This window comes from Apiospora hydei, assembly GCF_038363865.1.
Source record: "Apiospora hydei strain CBS 114990 chromosome Unknown utg000004l_segment0_segment0, whole genome shotgun sequence".
NCBI classification, from domain to species: domain Eukaryota; kingdom Fungi; phylum Ascomycota; class Sordariomycetes; order Amphisphaeriales; family Apiosporaceae; genus Apiospora; species Apiospora hydei.
Genome location: NW_027117363.1, coordinates 4,305,729 through 4,326,539, shown reverse-complemented (window position 1 = coordinate 4,326,539; position 20,811 = coordinate 4,305,729). Strand labels below are relative to the sequence as shown.

The 20,811-nt window shown below is 55.5% G+C and overlaps 6 protein-coding genes across 6 annotated transcripts; 1 reads left to right on the top strand and 5 right to left on the bottom strand.

Moving 5' to 3' along the window:
* Positions 1-529: 529 nt before the first annotated feature.
* PG997_003887 (uncharacterized protein) lies at positions 530-1,006 on the bottom strand (the record flags this gene model as incomplete). The annotated part of the gene is made up of 1 exon (XM_066808202.1): positions 530-1,006. One exon carries the CDS (start codon positions 1,004-1,006, stop codon positions 530-532), a length of 477 nt encoding a protein of 158 aa, XP_066671820.1.
* Positions 1,007-2,222: 1,216 nt separating this feature from the next.
* On the bottom strand, positions 2,223-4,358 carry PG997_003886 (uncharacterized protein; the record flags this gene model as incomplete). Its single annotated transcript, XM_066808201.1, has 3 exons — positions 2,223-3,285; positions 3,566-4,144; positions 4,210-4,358. 3 exons carry the CDS (start codon positions 4,356-4,358, stop codon positions 2,223-2,225), a joined length of 1,791 nt encoding a protein of 596 aa, XP_066671819.1.
* Positions 4,359-6,552: 2,194 nt separating this feature from the next.
* Positions 6,553-9,275, top strand: PG997_003885 (glycosyl hydrolase; the record flags this gene model as incomplete). The annotated part of the gene is made up of 9 exons (XM_066808200.1): positions 6,553-6,682; positions 6,729-6,771; positions 6,903-7,225; positions 7,295-7,808; positions 7,878-8,245; positions 8,313-8,336; positions 8,386-8,568; positions 8,688-8,900; positions 9,007-9,275. 9 exons carry the CDS (start codon positions 6,553-6,555, stop codon positions 9,273-9,275), a joined length of 2,067 nt encoding a protein of 688 aa, XP_066671818.1.
* Positions 9,276-9,621: 346 nt separating this feature from the next.
* Positions 9,622-10,662, bottom strand: PG997_003884 (uncharacterized protein; the record flags this gene model as incomplete). Its single annotated transcript, XM_066808199.1, has 1 exon — positions 9,622-10,662. One exon carries the CDS (start codon positions 10,660-10,662, stop codon positions 9,622-9,624), a length of 1,041 nt encoding a protein of 346 aa, XP_066671817.1.
* Positions 10,663-11,433: 771 nt separating this feature from the next.
* On the bottom strand, positions 11,434-12,696 carry PG997_003883 (Cellulase; the record flags this gene model as incomplete). The annotated part of the gene is made up of 1 exon (XM_066808198.1): positions 11,434-12,696. The coding sequence occupies one exon, from the start codon at positions 12,694-12,696 to the stop codon at positions 11,434-11,436; it is 1,263 nt and encodes a 420-aa protein (XP_066671816.1).
* Positions 12,697-13,951: 1,255 nt separating this feature from the next.
* Positions 13,952-15,791, bottom strand: PG997_003882 (uncharacterized protein; the record flags this gene model as incomplete). Its single annotated transcript, XM_066808197.1, has 5 exons — positions 13,952-14,515; positions 14,588-14,974; positions 14,995-15,354; positions 15,416-15,654; positions 15,713-15,791. 5 exons carry the CDS (start codon positions 15,789-15,791, stop codon positions 13,952-13,954), a joined length of 1,629 nt encoding a protein of 542 aa, XP_066671815.1.
* Between the last annotated feature and the right edge of the window lie 5,020 nt (positions 15,792-20,811).

Here is a 20,811-nt window from a genome sequence, read left to right as displayed (position 1 = left end):
GCAAATATTAAAGAAAACTCGACTACAACACTTATAATGGGCTTTAAATGGTATGCGGTTTGGGGGCGTGCTTATTACATGGCACATGGTATCAAGTCGTGAAGTTTGGTCCAAGTTGTATTGTATCATCGTCAGGCTACAAGTAGCCGTCCACCGTAGCGAATGTGTGTGAATATACAAAGGGAACCTTAAGAGCCTTCTCCCACCCACGTCCCGTTCGTTTTGCCCAAGACATTCCTCTCTTCGTCCATTTTCGTAGCATGCGTAGATGCGGGCTGCTACCACTGTCAAGCGTGGCAGCAGCATGAGCTTGCGCCACTGGGTTAAAATTAAGAGAATATATGTAGTAGATTGTTCGTCCCGGGCATCCTCATCCCCCTTTCCACTCTAGATTGAGCATGCTAGGCGGTCAAGGGAAGTTTGACATAAAAAGGAAGAAAGAGAAAAGAAAAACAGTCCAAACCGCACGGTGACAAGTCCAAGATCGCTAGTAAAACCCAATCCAGAATGCACGCTTCCGCAGAGATAGTCAAAAAGCCACCGCTTCCCAGGAGTGCATACAAAAGTAAAAGTTTAGGGTATCACATGACCGTACACACTTGCTTCCCTTGCCGGCCTTCCCATCTTTAGGCGCGTTGGAAGCCCAGGTGACGTCCGTCCAGGCGGCGCTGCTGGCAGCATCGAGCTCCTTCTCGGCCTTCTTCTGCTTGCGCCGGCCCGCCCAACCACGGGTCTTGGCATCTTGGACGTTCCTGGCCGCGCTCCGCCTGGCGCGACTAGGTCGCCGGCTCAGGCTTGTATGGTGCCGCAGAGAAGAACTAGTCAGCTGCGATGACGACGGCGGGGGCAGGGACCGCGAGCGACTGCCCACTGGGATCTTGATGAACAGTGGTGCTGCGACTCCCGTTGCCAGTGCTGCTGTAAACGGTCTCAAGGCGCTCGGCAACAGGATGGTCGGGGTCATCAACATCCAGAATAGGTCGAGGGTGCCGCGGGACTGGTGCATGAAGCACTGGCTCTGCAGGTGTGCCTTGTGTGCCTGCCTGATCCGGTGTGTCAAAAGCTCCCGCTAACGCCTGTTGGCGTGCTAATTATCAATGGGAGCTCAGGGGCGGGGGCGGACGTCGAGGAAAAGTTGGCATGGAGGCCGAGCCTGTTCGACGAAGGAGGCTGGTTCTGTGGATTGCGGCCTATGGACACCCTTGGCATGTGGAAATAACCCGAGGTAGGGCGTGATGCCAAATTGTTCTGACGATCATGTAGTGCGGACAGCTGGTTCGGGCTGGGCAAAGGGGGCAAAGCAGCTGCCAACAACTCCCTATTTGAGATATTGATCGCAGGTGCTGAGCGAGGATAGCCTGACACAGTTGCTCCAGACGACTGGCTGGGTTCAGGTTGCGTCTTTGGCCAGGTGCTTGCATTCGGAAGCCGCCCAACGATTAGGTCCTGGTTGGCCCGACTGCTTTGACTTTGCGGCATCTGGGTTGACGATGAGGGAGGTCTTTCCAAGTTGGACGGATTTGGTATATGGGAAGTTTGATATGGGGCCGCGCTCGCAGAATAAGCATCCGACGCAGTTGTTGTGTGGCTTGAAGCAGATGAGGCAGAACCTGAGGGTCGTCTTTGTTGCCTTGCGTCTGCAAGTGCTGGTGGCGGTGCTGAGTCGATGGGCGAAACGTCGTAGATATCTTCCCGGTCAAGATTGGGGAATTGAGAGCCGCTAGTCTGGGGCCGAACCGAACTCGAGCCGGGTCGGCTAATGGGGGTTTCGAGAGATTGTGGCTCACCTCGAGTCACCGACGCGCTCACAGCACGAGGCTGTGACTGGCCTGACTGCCAGGACATACGGGAGCGCCGGTCACGGGGTGGAGACGTCTGGAGTTTGGGTAGGTCCAGTCGCGCTGATGAACCACCTGGAGAATGGGATGGCACCTGGCTCAACTGGGGTGGCGCGGACGGAGGCGGTGATGGAATTTGTGTTGGAGCAGCAGCTGCAGGCGCCAGGGGTGCGCTGGGTGCTGATTACCAGGGTCGAGTCCAACCCCAGGTATGGCAGGAGCTCGAAGAAAGGCCGGAGTGTCCCCAGGGTCCTCTTTGGAATAGGGCGGTGGAGTGTGGAACCCAGTTATCCGCATCACTTTCATGAGGATGCTCAGCTCGCCCGTCAGCTCGGCGATACTGTATTTGCCCATTGGTGGCGGCAGATGGATGGAGACGACGGTTCACTGCCGCTGCTGTGGCGGCGCGTCGCAACGTTGGTCCGGAACGGGGGCTTGCATGAGCATACGGTGCATCAAGAGCCTCCTGGGCTTCTTCCAGCGTTGCCTCCTCCCGGGCTCGTTGTGAGTAGTTGCGCTTGTGTTGGCTTGGCTCCCTGAGGCCCCTATGCGCCGCGGTATCAGCGGATCATCGTCGTCACAGCCCCTGTCGTCTGGGAGTGCAGGGAGCCTTAGGAGTGATCCGGCTTGCGCAACAGCTGATGTCGCGGATCGCATCCCGCCGGAGCGGCCACCGCGTCTTTGAGCTACAGTCCTCCTTCGGACGATGGCCACTTCGGTGTCCATGTCACGATGCTCCTCTTCCAACACCTCGGGCTCTTGAGTGCCAACCTCGATGGTGATATCAACTGTTTCACCATCGGTGGTGCCATAGTCGAAGTCAAGAATGGTGATTCGACCCCCGTCAACAAAATCAATCCCATCTTCCTCGGTGATGGGTTTTGCTGGCTGTACTCCTCGAGCTGCAACTACAAGACGCTCCTGCAGCGAACTCGAGCCATAATCTGCAACCCACTTGACCGTGCTAACTCCCTCCAATGCCGTTACCTTGCGGCCGCTCACAAAGGTATTACGATACTTGTCACACAATATCTGCCACTGGGGAACTCTACCTCCGTTTGTCTCTTGCAGGCGTGACGAAGGGGTGCGAACCGAGAGGGAGCTGTTCCGGCGGTTCAAATTTGGTACTCCTGGCTCCGACGAAGAGTTGGATGTTGTCTCGGGCACAGCCTCCAGATCCTCGGGGACCCCATAAATCCACACGTCTTTGCCCTCGAAACCGGCAGAGACCAAGTCTCCGCAGTACGTTGCTGCGGGCAACGTACACGGCAACAGAGTCGACTGAGCCGACGTATTCGGTATGGGCCCAGTGAAGTAAGTTGTCCCGTTGCGTAGATCGTCGATCCGCACAGCTCGGAAGGTCTCGAAACTGCTGTCGTAGGTAAAAGTCCAGCTGGCTTCCTCCGAGCTGGATTCTTGGATGAGGACCGCATGGCTGCAGTCGCGGCTTGTATTCGGGAAGAGGATGGAAGTGGTCCACAATGCGCTGATGTTGTTCTCCCCATGTGGCTCCCAGGATCGTAGTAAGGCGCAGTGAGAATGACCGTATTGGGGGGTTGTCCGACAGTAGTTGTCCCGAGCAATTGCGTCCCGTCAAAGGAGAAGGCCAAAGAATCTACACCATCGCATTTGACTGCCCTCCTGTCAGTTGGCAGCGCGCCAGTATGGAGGGAAGAGACCTCGATCCCCCTTCATAAGCAGCGGCCAATACACTGCCGCACGGCGACAAGGCAATCGTGCGAGGCGGGTTGTCCAGAACGAGCGACTGGGTGCGCTTCGGGGGATGTTGGCGGAGGTCGTACACGTCTACTTGCATGTCGCTGGATAGGACGGCAAGAAGACTCCCATCGTCCAAGGTGCAGGCAGAGACTGGCCTGCGCATAATCTTCAGTTCCCTTTTGACGACAAGTTCCGGGCCTCGGATATCCAGGACGTAGATGCGCGACGAATTGTATGCAAGCAGATGGTAGCCCCGCGGTGAAGAACTGAACTGCATGCCCTCTCCGCCAGGGACCGAGGAGGAACTGATGGAGTTGGAAACCAGCTTGATGGTGGTTGTGCGCGGTCGCAAGTAGGCCTGGAAGAGGTTTCTCTTGACCTGCCGGGCGAAGAGGCGGCGCAACTTGGGCAAGGCATCTTCGCCGTCTTTGTTCAGGCTGGCTGGCATGGATTTGTGGCTGGCCGAGTACGAAGGGCATCGCGACAAGTGGTAGGCATAGAGATGTGCCTGTTGCGAAACGCGCCTCCAATTCGAGTTGAGGAGGATCAGAGATGCGAAAGAGTCCGGGTCTGTCAGGCGCAGTATTCTGGGAGCATAGGCGCATTGTCAGCGAGTTATGTTTCGCGGGGGTTCAGCATCGCGGCTACGTACTGCTCAATTATCTCGTCGGGCAGCCTCTTGAAAGCCGACGGAGCATCGTCGCGGGCCGCGGACGACGGCGATGACGATGACGACGACGACGGCCGTCTCTTCTCCATGCTTGGCCGCGATGCAATAGCCGTGTCGCCAGGGTCCGTCATGTCGTCAGGAGGATGGGAAAGGCGATGACGACCATGTGTGTAGGTGGGATGGCCGTGTTGATGCGGCGCCCCGAGTCTAATAATAAGTCGGCTCCAATACAGACAGACAATATACCTGTCGAATTAGCCTAGGTTGGACGGTGCCAGTCAGGATGGAGGGATGGTCAGTTATTACGTGCGAGCTTGCTATTTTAGCGGAGTCGGCCTTTGGTTTGACGGGGGATTCCCCCTTTGGCTCCCTTTGGGCCCCCTTTGGCCCCCCTCTGACCGGCTAGCAAGTGCCTGTTATCTCCGACTTTGTCTTGCCCAATGGCCCTGTACGGTTGGGACCTTTTTTCTTGTTCCCTTTTCTCTGCGCAGGCGACAAAGAGGCTGGAAAAGGAAGATGGTATTAGGTCGGAAAAGCCGACGAGGACGAGGAGGAGGAGGGAAAAGAGCTAAGTAAGAAAGTCCCGACTGGGGGCGGAGCTTCGCAACGCTGTTGGTCCAGAAAATAGGCGTCTGTCTGTGTGCCTTTCAGCTTGGTTTACATAGCTCCTCCTAGAGCAGCCTGTGCGCGATGCAGGTGTGTGTGTGTGTGTGTGTGTGTGTTTGGTTCTATCGAGTCAATCGCCTAGGACAGACTTCCCATCCATCTCAAGTCAAGGCATCCCGGGACTCGCAAGGGCAAACATTCAATCACTTCCATCCTTCCGCCGATGCTCGTGCGAAGACGGTGCTACACGTAGAAGAAGAAAAGACCCATACCATGTCAGACAACTTCTCACATGCAGATTTCCGCTTTGTCTCTCTCTCTCTCTCTTTCTCTCGGTCCAAGGTACCCGCGAAAGGTCCACTGGAGGTTCGTACATGCTTGTCTCTAATCCCAGCACGGCACGGACAGACCCTACTATACGATATGTAGATCATTTACTGCGTGCCTACCTGGCTGGACAACAGCCCGTACAAAAACCCAGCAGGCCGGGTCTCTCGCCACTGCCGACTGCCTGCGGTCCAGGCCGCGCTACTCATGCAGTGCTCGCCTTTTTTATTTGTATCATCTTCGTCGCGAACAGAAGGTGAACAGGGAAAGAAAGAAAAAAGCACACATTATTCTTCAGGCTGGGTCCCCTAGCGTCTAACCTCAGCTTTCTGGGTTCGGTGCTATTTATAGGACGAGCCCGACCCGCCTGGACCAGTCTAGGGTGGTTACGGTACCACTAGCGACTAGGCTGGTATTAATCGGTGGAACCAACCATCAATCTCCCATTTTGACCCCCCGTCTCTGCCTCGTCCAGCCTGTGATGAGGAGGGGATTGAATGGGTTCATTTGAACAACGGATGGACGATGGAATGCCGTGCGCCCAAGAGCGGCGGCATGTCCAGATGGGGAAATGTTCGAGTAGAACCAATCTCCTCCCACCGTCCTGCCCGGCCCGGCGCATCGCATCGCATTCGTATTGGACATGTATGTGTATAAAATTAATCATCCTCACAGCGTGCAACGCAGGCAGGCAGGCAGGCCAGAATAAGAATGTAAGACCCCCTAGAAACATGAGAGGGGGGAGAAGAAAAAACCAACCATGGCTGGTAAGTCAACAGTATTTAGTGGCATCTGCTTCAAGATAGCTGATACACGTATGATTGGAGTTAGGTATGTATTCGGTAGTTGGCGTGTCCCTTCTAGCACTACCCCAGCCCGGCGCTCGCGTCGCTCCCCCGGATTCTGGAGATACAGCTACATCACATACCTAACCTACTTGCTCAAAAATTCAATTCCAGCAACTCCACAGTAGCTGGCTCACTTGACCAGGGGGTTCATGATGTCAGTCAGGGCCAGCTAGGGGTTCACGTGGTGCATCCTCATGTCTGTCTGCCTCTTTGCAATCATCGTTACCTGTAGTTCGTTCGGCTAGGTATGTAGGAATGGAGGATCGATCTGGGACACGCTGGCCCGAAACCCTATTGGCATCTCAGTCGGCGCTACGAAACGAGGCGGCCCGTCTACTACTACGCCCAACCAAAAGCACGCCCGGCTGACACTATCGTAAAGCTATCGTCATGGTACACACTATGTCATTGCTACCCAGATATATTTGTCTCGTCTGCGTTCGCTTGCCTCCCTAGAGACACGGAGACACCAGTCCAGTAATCCCATACAGATATCCTCATACTATCGGATCGAAGCAGCATCGCCGCCTGTGCTGCTCTCAACATGTCGAATGCCTCGTGTAACGTCCTGGGCCATGCATGCCAGAGGTCCGCCGATTACCTACCCATCGAAAACTATGGCATCATCGGGAACATGCGGACATGCGCCTTGGTGGCAATGGATGGCAGCATAGGTATGCCTCGACCATTGGGTATCTTACGTTCGGCAATGACATGCAGTCGCTAACCACTCCCGAACGCTCCGTCTAGATTTTATGTGTTGGTAAGTCGTTTCAGTTGGCATACCGTTATCCCTTTGGAGGGGAGAAATGCAATATTTTGAGCTTCACATGTAGCAAAGGATAGCAACTGCGGCAACGACAGCTAACACAAGGCCTTCCTCCTCCTAACCAGGCCAGATTTCGATTCGCCATCCCTCTTCTGCCGGCTTTTGGACAAAGGCAAGGGCGGGTACTTCAGCATCGCTCCTCGCGACGCCTCATCCTGCACCACGAAGCAGCAGTACCTCCCCTCCTCGGGCATCCTGCAGACTCGGTACATCCACGAGGACGGCGTTGTGGACTTGGTAGACTTCTTTCCGCGGCCAAAGACCACCGCCATCCTATCCTCCAAGACTTTCAAGCAGAACGCCTACCGGGAGACACAGAAGGTCCAAGAGGAGCTCAAGAGATGGCTCGTACGGAGGGTAGAGTGCATCCGTGGGAGACTTGATCTCGGTACGTTGTCATAGTTGTTCCCGGAGAGAAGGGGAAAGAAAGTTGTTTCTCACGCCAGTCTCCTGCTAGATATTCATATCTTCCCTGCCTTTGGGTACGCCAAGGAACCGCACGAAACGGTTATATTGCGGCCAGTCGTCAAGTCGGAAGACCACTCCAGCAAGACCGTGACCTTCTCGAGCCCGAGCCTGAAGCTCCAGCTAGACGTCACCATTGACAGGGGCGAGAACGAGTCCGACGTCTGTCCTTCGGTCATCTTCAAGAAGGAGGCCCGACCCGGCATGACCGGCGAGGGCGTCGTGGCCAAGATCCTGCTCACGGAGGGCCAGGCCGTCAGTTTCATCCTGCGCGAGGACATGGCACATCACGTGACGGAGAACATCACCACAGCCGTCGTCGACAAGCAGCAGAACGACACGCAGTCCTTCTGGTTCAACTGGCTGTCCAAGAGCACCTACAAGGGCGGCTGGAGGGAGGTTATTTCGCGGTCTCTGATGATACTAAAGATGCTGACGTACGAACCGACGGGGGCCATCGTCGCCGCACCTACCTTCTCCATCCCCGAGGACATTGGTGGTGGCAGGTAAGTTTTGCATTGACAAGCCTGTGTATCTGCTCATAGGTATCTACATTTGCTGACATGGCATTCTAGAAATTGGGATTACAGATTCTCATGGGTGAGGGATAGCAGTTTTACCATCTATATCCTCTTGCGCCTGGGATTCACCGAGGAAGCCGACGCGTACATGGAGTTCATGAACCAGAGATTTGTACACTCTCTCAAACCGGACGGTGGGCTCCCAATCATGTTCACCATCCGCGGCGAGACCGAGATTCCCGAGGTCGAACTCGACCATCTCGAGGGCTACAAGGGTAGCCGGCCCGTCCGTATCGGTAATGGTGCTGCTTTCCACCACCAACACGATATCTATGGGGAACTCATGGATGGCATCTACTTATACAACAAGTATGGGAAGCCCATCACGTGGGATACATGGGTTTCTGTCAGAAAAATGCTTGGTGAGGCAAGACTTATGCACATTTGAATTTCCAAAAAGAAAAAGGGATCATGCTAATTCGTGGCCAGATCATGTACTAACCGTCATGGATCGTACGTACCGATATTGAAATACCAGAGTATAGGGACTGACACGATGTAGAACCCGACATGTCCATCTGGGAAGTCAGAAACCACAAGCAGCACTTCGTCTACTCCAAGATTATGATGTGGGTGGCGTTTGACCGCGGGCTCCGTCTCAGCGAAAAGCGCTGTCTGCCCTGCCCCAACCGGCCGAAGTGGCTAGAAGCTCGGGACGCGCTATATGAGGAGGTCATGGAGAAGGGTTGGTGCTCGATTGATTGTTTTCCCACCCTGCCTCCCCTTTAAAAATACCTACTCCTTTCTCAGGCCAGCTGGCGGGCCGCCGCAAAACCAAATACTGACCAGGCTTCTCATAACCAGGCTACAACAAAGAAATGGGGTGCTTCATACAGGGCTACGAGAACCGGACACACATCGACTCGTGCATCCTCATTGCGCCGCTCGTCTTCTTCATCGCCCCAAACGACCCCCCGGTTCATTGGAACCCTGGACCGGATACTCCTGCCGCCGGAAAAGGGGGTCTGACGAGTACTGGTCTCGTCTACCGCTACGATACGGAGCTATCCGAAGATGGTTCGTCCATGATCCGCCCTTCCCTCCCCTACACATCGCTTGCAGCAAATACCATCACTGCTGATTACGGCTATTACTGAACTGACCGAATCTTGTGACGATGCAGGTGTCGGCGGCCGCGAAGGTGCCTTCTCCATGTGCACGTTCTGGCTCGTCGAGGCCATGACGCGGGCCAGCGTCTACGAGCCCAAGTACCTGGCGCGCGCCATCAACCTGTTCGAGAACATGCTCAGCTTCTCCAACCACCTGTCCATGTTCTCCGAGGAGATTGCGCGCAGCGGCGAGCAGCTCGGCAACACGCCGCAGGCCTTCAGCCACCTGGCCCTCATCAGTGCCGCCTTCAACCTGGATCGGGTCAGAGAGAACAAGCGGTAAGCCCCGTCCCCGTGTCGGGTGTGTTTAAGTGGTGGCATATACCACCGCCAATACATATAGAGAGCTTAGCACCGGTGACATCTTCATGATATGGATGGACCCCTATCCCTGGCTTTTCCTTCTTCTTACTTTCTTCATACGCCAGTGACTGACACGCAGTAACACAGACCTGATGACTAAAACAAGAGTCATTGACACTATTAACGATCAGACTTGTAAACATAGTTGATAGCAGTTTTTCGTACATATTCATGTTGCTTTTCAATACAATATAACCAAGAGTTCCAAATTATATATCCAACAGATCTGCGGCCGAGAAGTTACGCATGCATACATTGACGGATGTTTATACTGTGCTATGTGAGTTATATAGATGACTTGAAAAAGAGAGTGACATTACTGCATGCATCAGAAAAAGAGAATGCCACAGTTGGGACACCAGTACAAAACACGACCGCATAAACTTAACAAACAGTATCAAGTCTCCTTCTTGGGACCACCTCTCCTGCCGGACTCCTCCTCCAGCGCACGCGTTTCTTCTTCCCTCCACGCCGCCCGGACACTCAGGGCGAGCGAGGCCCTGCAGCGCCACGACCACCCCGTAGCCGCAGGCCAGGACCCAGGGGTCTGCGGGCCGCACCCACCCCGGGTGGCCGCACCAGGCGCTGACGCCGAGGAGGAACGAATCGAAGACGCCGTGGTACAGGACCGAGGGCAAGATGGCGCTCAGCATGTCCACGACTCCCGCAACTACTCCCTTTTCCCCGGCCGTGTCTGCCGAGCGGCGACGGGCCGCGGTGGAAGAGTCCCGTATCCCCGAAAGCGCCGCGCACAAAACATGCCCCGGCAGCGCCGAAAAGGTCCGCTCCGCCAGCAGCAGCAGAATCTCCGCCGTCGAGTTCCCGCCCGAGACACTCCCGTAGACCACGCCGACGTTCTCGAAGACGGCGAAGCCGATGCCCGCCGCGACCGTGTAATTGACAAACTCCCGGGGGCTCATCCTCCTCGCCTCTCCCGTCTCCGCCTGCTTCCTGCCCCTCCACCACCGCACCGCCGCCGCCGGCGCGTACTTGAGCGCCTCCTCGGGCAGCCCGGCCGCGACGACGCCGAAGAAGGCGCAGAGCGCGCCGTAGCGCCAGTCGCGGGCCATGGCGGCGCGGTCCGCGGCCTCGGCCGCCGACAGCGTGGCCTCGAGGTGGGCGCGCCCGCCCGCGCTGCGCAGGAACTCGCGGACGTAGTCGCGCCCGCGCGCGCCCGAACAGGAGGTCCAGGAAGGCGCGCATCGAGAGGAGCTGGAAGAGGCCCATGGCCCTGAGCCCAACGGTGCCGGCGAAGAGCATGGTGCCGGCGATGGAGGACGGGCGGCCGCGGTGCTGGTGTTGGTCATGTGCCGCCGCCGTTGACGAGCCTAGGGTGAGGGGAGGTGCAGCTTGCGGTCAGGGCAGAGGGGAAGCTGGCCAGGCGATGGCCCAGGAGACCCAGGGATGTCGACATGGCGGTTGGTGTTCTGACAATAATCTCAAGGGATGTAGGTGCTACTACTGCTGGTTCCCTAGCTGACGATCGGGCGGGCGCACGCCATATATCCAGTTTAGCTTACTTAAATACGGGCATTTGGTTGCATTTATAAACAAATCGTAAGGGGCGCAGTACGGTTGGTTGGATGCAATGTACCGACGTAATATCGGCTTGAAGATACCCCGACTTAGTGAGATACAACCGTGATGGTATACAGTAAAAGGGAGCGGCGGGAATGACTCGATAACTAACACAAACTGTGAAGCTGCAAGGAATAGATGAAAGCCGCAGTGCTCTTAGACAAGGGCATATATAGGTCGCATTACAACGTCTATCAATTTCGAAGGTCACATTCGTTCTCTCTCGGGCTATGATTTCGACGAAGAGGCAGCATGCTTGTAAGTAACGCTGAGTAGATAAAAAAAATCTAAAGCTCTTTTGGTGCCGTAGTCTTCTCTTGTAGTGCCTTTCTTTTGCCAGCCATAACCGATGAATGCCACATCCCTATGTAAACACATAGGTATGCAATACCCCCGCCCATGTACAATGCGATCCCAGCAATAAATACAAATACAGACAGACAATACAACAATAATAGCATGATATCATCATCTCGCTCCGGGCCGGCCTGGAGACAACCCTACAGCTCAGCAGGCGGGTCACCCCTTTTGCTGCCGCCAGCAATGAGCTCCGTCATATCTCTCATTCGGTAGTCCAGGACTGGTGTGACCCAGTCATCCTCCACCAACGAGTAACTCTCCTTTTCGTTATCGTGGGGTTTCCGCGGGTTGATGGCCCAATAGGCAAAATCCGCGTCGAGAAACTTGAGAAAACGCAGCAGGTTGTTCCAGTAGTTGGCGTCGCCGAGCCCCGGGTGCTGCGGTGCCCCGAACTCCCCTATCCACACCGGTGCCGTGTTGTCTTCAACCAAGTACGCCCAGTTGCGCCGCATCGCCTGGATGAACGACTCGTAGCTCCGCTTGGAATAGCGCCCCTCCGAGCTGCCCCAACCGGACCAGGCGTACACATGCGCCGTGTAGACCAGTCTATTCTCCACGTCCAGCTTCACCGGCCTGGTGGCGGCTCCGTGTATGTCGTTGTTGGACTCGGTCCCTCCCACCACGACGAGCCAGTCATCGTTCATCTTTAGCAGTCGGTTGCCGCACTTCTCGGCGGCCGTGGCCCAGCGATCCCAGGTCATGGTGCCCCAGACACCACGCACCTCGTTCCGCAGGTCGGCGCCGATGACGCGGGGGTTGTCCAAGAACAGGCGCATGACCGTCTCCCAGTGTTGGATCCAGTCCTCCTCGGACTGGGAGACGCTGCACAGGGGGCCGAGGTGGTCGTTGGCCCAGCCGGCGTCACAGGGATCGGCGCCGCAGCACCATGTGGCGGATGTGATATGGTTGTTGATGATGACGGCGATGCCCTCGTCGGTCAATGCCTCGACGCAGGCCTGGAAGATCTCGAGGGCGCGCAAGCCGACGAGATCGGGATTTGCGGTCAGGAGGTGGGGGAGGATGTGCGGGTTCAGCATGACCATCTCGTCCGAGTAGGGCATGCGCACGCTGTTGAAGCCGAGGTTGCGGATGGTCTGGGCGATGACGGAGCGGTGCTGGACGTCGAGGCCGCCGGGGATGTAGAGCTCGTCGCTGGCACCATACCAATTGACCGAGGACAGCTTGAAGCGGCGGCCGGCGGTGTCGACAATGTCGCGGCCCCTGGTGGAGAGGGGCAGGGAGTAGGTGGCGATGCTGGTCTCGGGGATCGGTGGCGGCAGCGGGCGTTGACTGAACAGCCTGGCGTCGGCATCTGGCGTCCAGGGCTGGCCGAGGGCGGCATCGGCCTTGAAGAGGTAGTGGAAGTATCCTCCCAGGAGCAGCAGGCTCACAAGAATCAACATCATGACGGTGAGCCGAGTCTACGTAGGCCTCATCATTGGCCGATTTCTTAGGGAGGGTAAGCAAAAGGAGGAAAAGAGTCGAAAACAGTAGTATTGGATTGATACTTGGTGATGGGAAAAGAAGGTGGGAAAATGGGATTGACGTCAATTGATAGCGATCGACCCTAACCAAATCCTCGGCCAATTGTAGCAGTAGAGGAGAAAAGAGTTGCGCTACACAGCGAGCAAACGAGGTTCCACGAACCGACGTGAGTAAGGGATCGAATGAACAGAAGGCTTCCGGATGATTGATGGGCTTGCTGCTGACACGGGTGACTGACTCTCCCCGACTCTTCCTGACTCTCACGCTCTCTCACTCTCTCACTCCCCACTCGCGCTCTCGCTCTCTCTTCCATGTCGCTCCTGTGACAGAGTTCCAAGGTTGAGGGGAGAAGGAAAGCAAGCTATGGGCGTCTGGGCGGGCAGCGGGCGTGGGGTCAAGCCTGGCTGGCTGGCTGACTGGCAAGCCTGGTAAGGCTAATAAGGCAGGCAGGGTTCAATTCAATTCAATTGACTGCCATCAATCGCACTCAACCCGTCACTACTTACTTACTTAGGTATACTAAATCAATTAGACTGCGAGGGCTTGGTTTTGTTTCCGTTATCTTGTTTCCAACGACTGTCGTCTCCCATATTGTATATATACGAGGTCATAAATATATGTACCTGGGGCAAAGGCTCATTCCTCAAGATACCTGCCCAGGTAGGTTGTGTTATGTCAAGTAAGTATATACGATCCCACCGTCGTACGTCATATTGTGGCTCTATCCCTTTTTTACAACGTCGAACGCGATGTCCCCCGTCATCCCTTTTGATTCCTCCTCTTAAAACCGTGCCCTTGTCCCTTTTGCCCTAAAATATCAAACCGGCTCCCTGCCTCGAATAGACCTATTCGACGCCATCTCTCAGTCAAATCCTCAACTGGGATTGCACCTCGTATACATGAACATGGCTAACACTCCTGGATATCATTCGTTCCTCCCTATACGCTATGCTGACATTTAATGAAATATTTTGTACCTGGCCATGGCCCCGGTATACACAATTGGGTAGGATCGTGCATGTGCCTGGTCATAAAAAAAAGCCTTTTCTTTCGTTTTTCTTTCTTTTCGGACATCGAAACTTGAATTGCATGCATGCGAATGCACCATTCTTGTGTGTTCTTTAACATGTTATTGTATTATATTGAACCATGAGACTTGCCCTGCCTCGGGCTTCATATCCTGTTCATTCCAAGGGGATCGACATAGCCGTCTGGGACTTGTCCCTTGCCCGAGGTCTGCCGTGACGGCGTACGAGGTGGGAAGCTCTGTTGGTTTTGCTGGTATGGCGATTCCGCTTCCCAAGTGGCCGATGTTGGCGTTGCTGCTGCTTGCGGCACCGGCGGGAAATTGTGTTGTTGTTGGTATGGCGACCCCGCCTCCCCCCATCCGCCCTGGGCCGCTTGCTGCGGCGGCCTCGGCGAGGAGAAGGATCGCGAGTGTGGTTGGTATCGTGTGGAGGTGGCGCCGGGCCCGAAATAGTCTGGCGTATGGCGTCTATTCTGCGGGCTCATAGGCGACATCGCAGGGCTAATCGGCGTTAGTCCAGCTTCCGCGTCTTTTCCGGAGTCATGAGACAACATTTCATAGCTACGAGGATCGCTCTTCAAATCAACACGCGCATCCATGGAGACGAACTCCTTCTTCGCCCGCGTTCCTCCCGTCATGCCAAACGTCTCGAGCCAGCCGGTCACCATAGACCAGCGCCCAAGGAGGAACAGGAGCCAGATGCCGTTCATCTGCCGCCAATGTCAGTTGCTATCCCTCTCCAGTTGGAACCGCAGTGGATGGGTGGGGGGTTGGTAACTCACAGCAAGGAGAATAAGAACAGCCACGACGGTCGGAAGTGGAACGACCAGGTTCTTGGCCGATGGGAGACATGCGGCCTTGTCTCCCTTTGTCTGAAACAGGCATTCAACCCAGGCCTGAGCCCTGGTGCCTGTCTTGGCCGCCTGGACCACGTTGTCCTGGAAAACGAAGATGACGGCGAAGAAGATAACATCGCAGATAATGATCAGCACAATGACGATACCACGCCACTGTAGCTGAATGACACGCCTGACCCGGCGGTACGCTTGTCTCGGGGTCATGGTACGGATACTGGCCGTATATGACGGCATTCCAGAGCCCTCGGTGGTCGCGCTGCTGTCTGCCAACGACGCCAGGTAAACCTTGATGCAGTACCCAAAGGTCGCGAACTGGATGATGACGGTGAGACCGGCAAAGACCAGGAGGGGATCCAGAAATCAGCCAAGCTGTTCTGGTGGTTGATATGGCACGTCTGTCCGAATCGGAACGACACGCCGCTCACCATCAAGGCGATGATTAGGCCGACGATGGGGATGCCCCAGCCTAACACCTGGGACAGCCACATGAAGCTCCGTCCGACCACTGTCTGCCAGCAGATCTGAAGATGCAGGGACAGAGACCGGAGGAAAACCCACATGACCCCGGCCCAGCCACCCCCGATCAAGAAAGCCCCGGAGGCTGCGCACATACTGCTCGAGTCCATGCCATGAGGCGTGATTTCATTGAAGCACTGCTCGGGTTTGCCTGCGAGCGGAATGATGAAGCCAAGCTATACAGCATTAGAAAAGGATTCCCCGCCACGCCGCCTCTGGGGGGCGGGAGTAACTCACGTTCATGAACATCACAGCACAGGTGAGACTGATACTAAGGTAATGGCGATGCGTTTTCTCAACTGGGAGAAAAGCCCATGACGCTAGCAAGAAGACGCAGCAGACCACACCCACCACGTTGATCCAGTTGGCCACCTGGCTGGACGAATTGAAGCTGTCTGGATATGCCCAGTCCGTCATGGGGCACGGTAAGCAGCATGTCAAACCACCAAGTTTTTGACATAACCGTCCGTCCACAACTGCAAAACTTTAGCCTTGCGCGCGAAGCACCGGATTTCGACAGGTCTTTTTACTCACAACCACCAGCAGACGGGAACTTCAGTTCGTTTAAGAAAGGCGGCGGGCAGGGGAAGTCGGATATGTTGAACGACGCCATGGTGACGTTTGACCTTAGGGTCTGCACCCTGTCCTCGCTGTCGTCCTAGCTAAGTTGTGCCTCGTTGTAGTTCGGTTGAATATGTGTATATGTATATAGACAGGGCGGAGAACGTTCCTTGCGGTCTCGCAATGTGGCGGGGCGTAAGAAGCTCGTCACCGCTATACTGTCGGACTTGGTGGGGGCGTAGTGAGTGATCAGAGGTCGGAGCGGCGGTTGGGTTAGTGTTGGTGTTGAACTAGTGGGCTTGCGCCGAAGGGTCTCCGTCCAAACATATACTCCCACACGGCGGTAGGACAGGATATACAATAAATCAAGTAAGGGCCAGTGGCATGAAAGAAGAAGCGGCAGGCGGCGAATTAGACGCAGGAGCCCGCGATAGTGGGAACCGTGACCGATGAGAAACAAGGAGGGTGGTCGGTCAGTTAGTATTCATGGCTGAAAAGCCTGCTGCTGATGAGGCACTGCTCACACAAAACCAAGATACGGCATGGGAAACCGAGACATGGGCAAGAGATCCAGACGTTTGAAGGCCACACGCATCTGCGCGATGGGGGAGGAGGGCGGACGCCCATATAAGTTCAGATGTCAATATCTGGGGATACAACTATGGACAGGGCCCTCGAAGCCGGTGGGCCCATAAGAGCAGGGGAGCAAGGGCGGGTTCGTTCTCGCCTCTGCTGCCATCCAGCTGCGCAGGGACGTATCCTAGGACTAGTAGGGCGAGAGCGAGTGAAGTCTCTTCCTGGCGATGATGGGCAGGCAGCGTCTCTCTGACCTCTGACCCTTGTACGAGAAAGCAGCCAGGGTGCATACTGTACACATTTGCAGGCCCCGTACCGTCCCGTACCCTGCGTGCCTGTTTTGGGCACCAGGGATGCAGAGAGTACATCCCAAATCGGCGAGGGGCTCCATAAGGAATGGGACCCTTGACGCGTTCTTGCAGCTGTGATGAATAAGTGGCATCGGGCATATCGCAGACGCAGACGCAGACGCAGACGCAGACTGGGTGCTTGGAGGGATGGGGTGGAGTGGGTCCGTCGTGCAGGCCCAGACTGGAATCAGGCCCCAGGCCTTTGCCTGTGCCTGTCCCCCCACCCGGGTCCTCCTCCCCTCAAGCTCCAGGGCTGGGTATCCTGGAAGGCCGGCCTATTGGCCAATCCAGCACTGAGGGCTGCATGCTGCTATGAGCCATGCCGACCAGGTGGATGGACACAGTACTAATACGGCTTGGGAGGGTGGACCGTGGGTGCACCAGCTGAGAGTCGAGACGAAAACACCCGACTGCAGCTTGTTAGCGAGCCCGGTGCTGGGCGACATGTTTGATTCGGGGCCTCGTTGGCTGAGATGCGGGCTCTTGGCTGCGAAAAAGGGATCCAGTATCACCCTCTTGTCGGGCCATCTCATCAGTGTTCCTGACCCGACAAAACGCACTGAAGTACATGTACAGTGGAAACAGCCCCGGCTGGCTTTTGCTTTGTTCGTCCGACAAGAGCTGCCTGGATAGGAATAGCCGGATCGCGCTGGGCCGGCCAACTCCAGCCAGCACCCCGTTCTGGAAGCCGTCGGACGATGCGATGGCTGGTTGCACAAGACGAGCATCCCATATCTCTGCTTATCACCCCCTTCTCCCTCCCCTCTTACCCAGCGATGCTGATGGCTGCAACCATCAACTGCTGCTTGGCACACGTTCTGTAGATCTCCGACGTTGGAGAAGCCCGAGGAAAAACATCTACCGAGGCATGTGCCCGTTGTGAGTACAGCCTGCCTCGCCGAGCATACAGACTGAGCACGGTAAAAGAATCATGCACTCCGCAATGCAATGCACAATGGGCCGAGAGGGTGGTATGACGCAGGCTCTGCCAATATCGCCAAACCAAGGCTGCCAAACGCATGTAACTATTTGACTTGCAAGTTACAAGTTTGCCCTCTCTCCTATTTTTTGTGGGCAAAGGGGGCACCACTGGCGGTAGTCAACAATAGATGCCTGGATGCAGACTCGGTAGATGGCCTAAGATGCGGTCGGATCCCGTCGCTTAGGTCTTAGTTAGCAAACCACGCTACACGTGGTAGGCAAGTGGCGCTTTTTTCTTCTTCTCTGTTTCCTTCCTCCTTTGTACCGGTAGACCCATGCTAGATACGGTGTAAGAATGCGAGTTTCGGGCACAACAGAAAAGCGCGGCACTTTTGTCGACGAATACATGTACATAAGATAGGCATTGGCGCGGTAGGACATGGACTAGGCTGCCCATCAGTCTGATTGATAGTACCTATAAGTACCTACGTACTTACTTACTGACAGGTGGACTCGTTCCAGTGCAGAGGTTCTACAGTCGTGCCGGTGCAACGTTAATATGGCAGGGCAGACGGAGAAAAAAAAAGCCTTCCTTATTATACTTTTAACGTTAAACGATTGGCACCTGCTTTGAACTTGGGTAGCACGACAGCTGGATGTGGCATACGTATGTATCGCAGGGCTTGTTCCTCTCCCAGGCCGTGTAAGCAAAAGCGACCGACCCAGTGAGCGCGGGAAGAGCCGAGCGTCAGCATTCCTTCAATGCTCGCTCCCACAAGACTTGACTCGGGCAAGCCGCCAACAAGCACCGGCGGCGGCATATCCCACCACCTTGCCACCGCACCTGCCTGCTCAAGACATCCAGGCTTTGGTACACTGAATACGTAGATTGTATAGTTCTTTCTATCTACATACGACGCGCCTAAACTTGCATCAAGGCATGGATATGGATGGTGGGTTGTTCGGACGGATCCATATGCATTTGACTGTCTGTCTGTCTCAGCCCTGTTGATCCTAGTCCCAGGCCCCTGGAATCCATTCGAGACCTGTGTAAGTATGTACATTTACTTCCTGCTGCTGCTGTCCGCGCAGCCCTGTAAAGAAACATGACACCATTGCCACGCATTGGCCTCGCATTTTGGATCGTCTTCTTTGCTACATACCAACCAACAAGAAAAGCCTCTACCGGCCATTTCTAGTGGACACGCAATTACACCCCAGGCCAGAGACAGGAGGGTTTTATTGCCCGTCTCATCCAATCAAGAAATGGGATGGGAAAGTAAGGAGTGCAGAAAGGCTTCTCGCCGGCAGGGCCAATCCCACCACTCCGTATCCTTTCAGCTTCCTGGGCGCTGCGCGAACGGGGATGCGAATTTGGGATTCTGTCCTCTCAGAAAGCAGCACCGGCCTCTGCGTACCTGATTGGTCCAGATCCCAGAACCGCCCGCAGCGAGAGCGAAGCCAGTGTGTGCTGCAAGTCTTAGATGACGAACAGATCGACAAATCACACATCCCAGCAGCCAGCGAGCACGCCGCCAGATGGCTTCTTTCGCACCATCTGGCGGGGTGCTCGGGAGAGGCTTTCCACCAACGGGCCAGGAAGGAGGTAGGGTGACTCAGTCTCTAGTCTCTCTCCGCGGCGGCTCTGTGCCGCGTGGGCTCGCAACGCGTTCTCGCCTGGGCATTAGTCGCATAGAACCTCCTGGACTGTGGCACAGAAGGCCAACGAGATGAGGTTCTATGCTGGCTGGAAGATTACAATCAATCAATGGATGGCCCTTTTTGCCCGTGTCCAAGTACCTTGACGCATACGGCAACTTCCAGGGGACAGGCCCATAGAACCATTCTCCAGCATCCTTGTCGTTATTCGAAGGAACGCTCTTCCCTGTGCTTAATAGTTGTTCCCTGCATCCAATCGTGACAATGGCAGATAGCCCGGCCGATACCGTACGAGAGACACACTGTACGGCTGGTAATCCAGGAACCGAAGAAAGAACCCCCCCCCCGCGTGGATTCACTAGGTCAGCAACCAGCTCTTGGGCCGATGCACGGCTCGATTCTGTCAACAAGCTAAGTATGCAAGAGAGGAGGAGAGTGAGAGAGAGCATGCGGGCGATTAATTACATGACCATAAGCTGTTGATGTCAGAGTGGTATCTTGGTCAGATTTTGGCGTCTTGGTGTGCCCGGCAGGATTGATCGGGGCGCGATCCGTTTTGCGTGCCTGCCTGCTTACGGAGTATGTAGGCGTGCCTACCTTACTGTAGGTGCTTGGTATGCATACATGTATGCAACGCCAGGGGAGGAAATGAAGCAAATTTCACTTCATGCGAACACCACTAACAAAGAGAGGCCATCGTGCTATTGGGAAGAAGTTGGTGGTGACATGGAGGTTGCTAGCGCGACAGGCGGGCAGTATCATATCACGTCGTCTGACACAACCAACTACCCAGAAGTAGGGTTTTCGTACGAGACCTGCCACGTTCTATTACCCAGCCCACTGGGAGAAGCCACCGGCGCCCGAGAAGAAGAAAAAGGCAAGGTATGGGTAAAAGAGGGTAAACCACCGTGCGGCCCTGGCGAAACCGTTGAAATCCCCCCCAGGACCCAGAAGTGATCTGTTCCTGAACAAACAAGATACAAGGCATGATGATGAGCCTGGGTGCCCTATTCGTTCGGGCCCCCGGGAAACCGAGAGGTAGACTGTAGATCGTCGCTGCGCTGATGATATCCATACCCAACCAACCCGCAACGATCCCACTGGTGTCCTCCTGCTCCTGTCCGCAGCGCGTCTGCCGAGACATGACCCGGCAGTTCACAGACCGAGGCCAAAGGGGCAAAACAAGACCAACTCAAGATGTCGCTAACGAACCAAGCCCAAAGGTTTAATTTTTCCCGCCTTGCTGAATGCAAGATAGCCAGGCCCCTCGCCCTCGGTACGAGGGCCAAAGAAGCCTATGGTGGCAGTGGTCAGGTCCAGGTCAGCCTGGCAATTCAGTTTCAACCCTTGCTAGGTGGTATTCGGCCGCCGGGAACGTCACTTCCAAGTCCGTCTTTGGGAAGGATCTGCCAGTGACATGCCCTCCTCTCCTGCTAATAAGGGATGCAGATCTGCAAACCGCATCTGTGCACTACCACTGTCCAGACCGGCAGTACTACTATACAGAAGCCGCGATGAAATATAGCAACGCAATGACGAAAGTTGCTCCGGGCGGCTTGTTCTTAC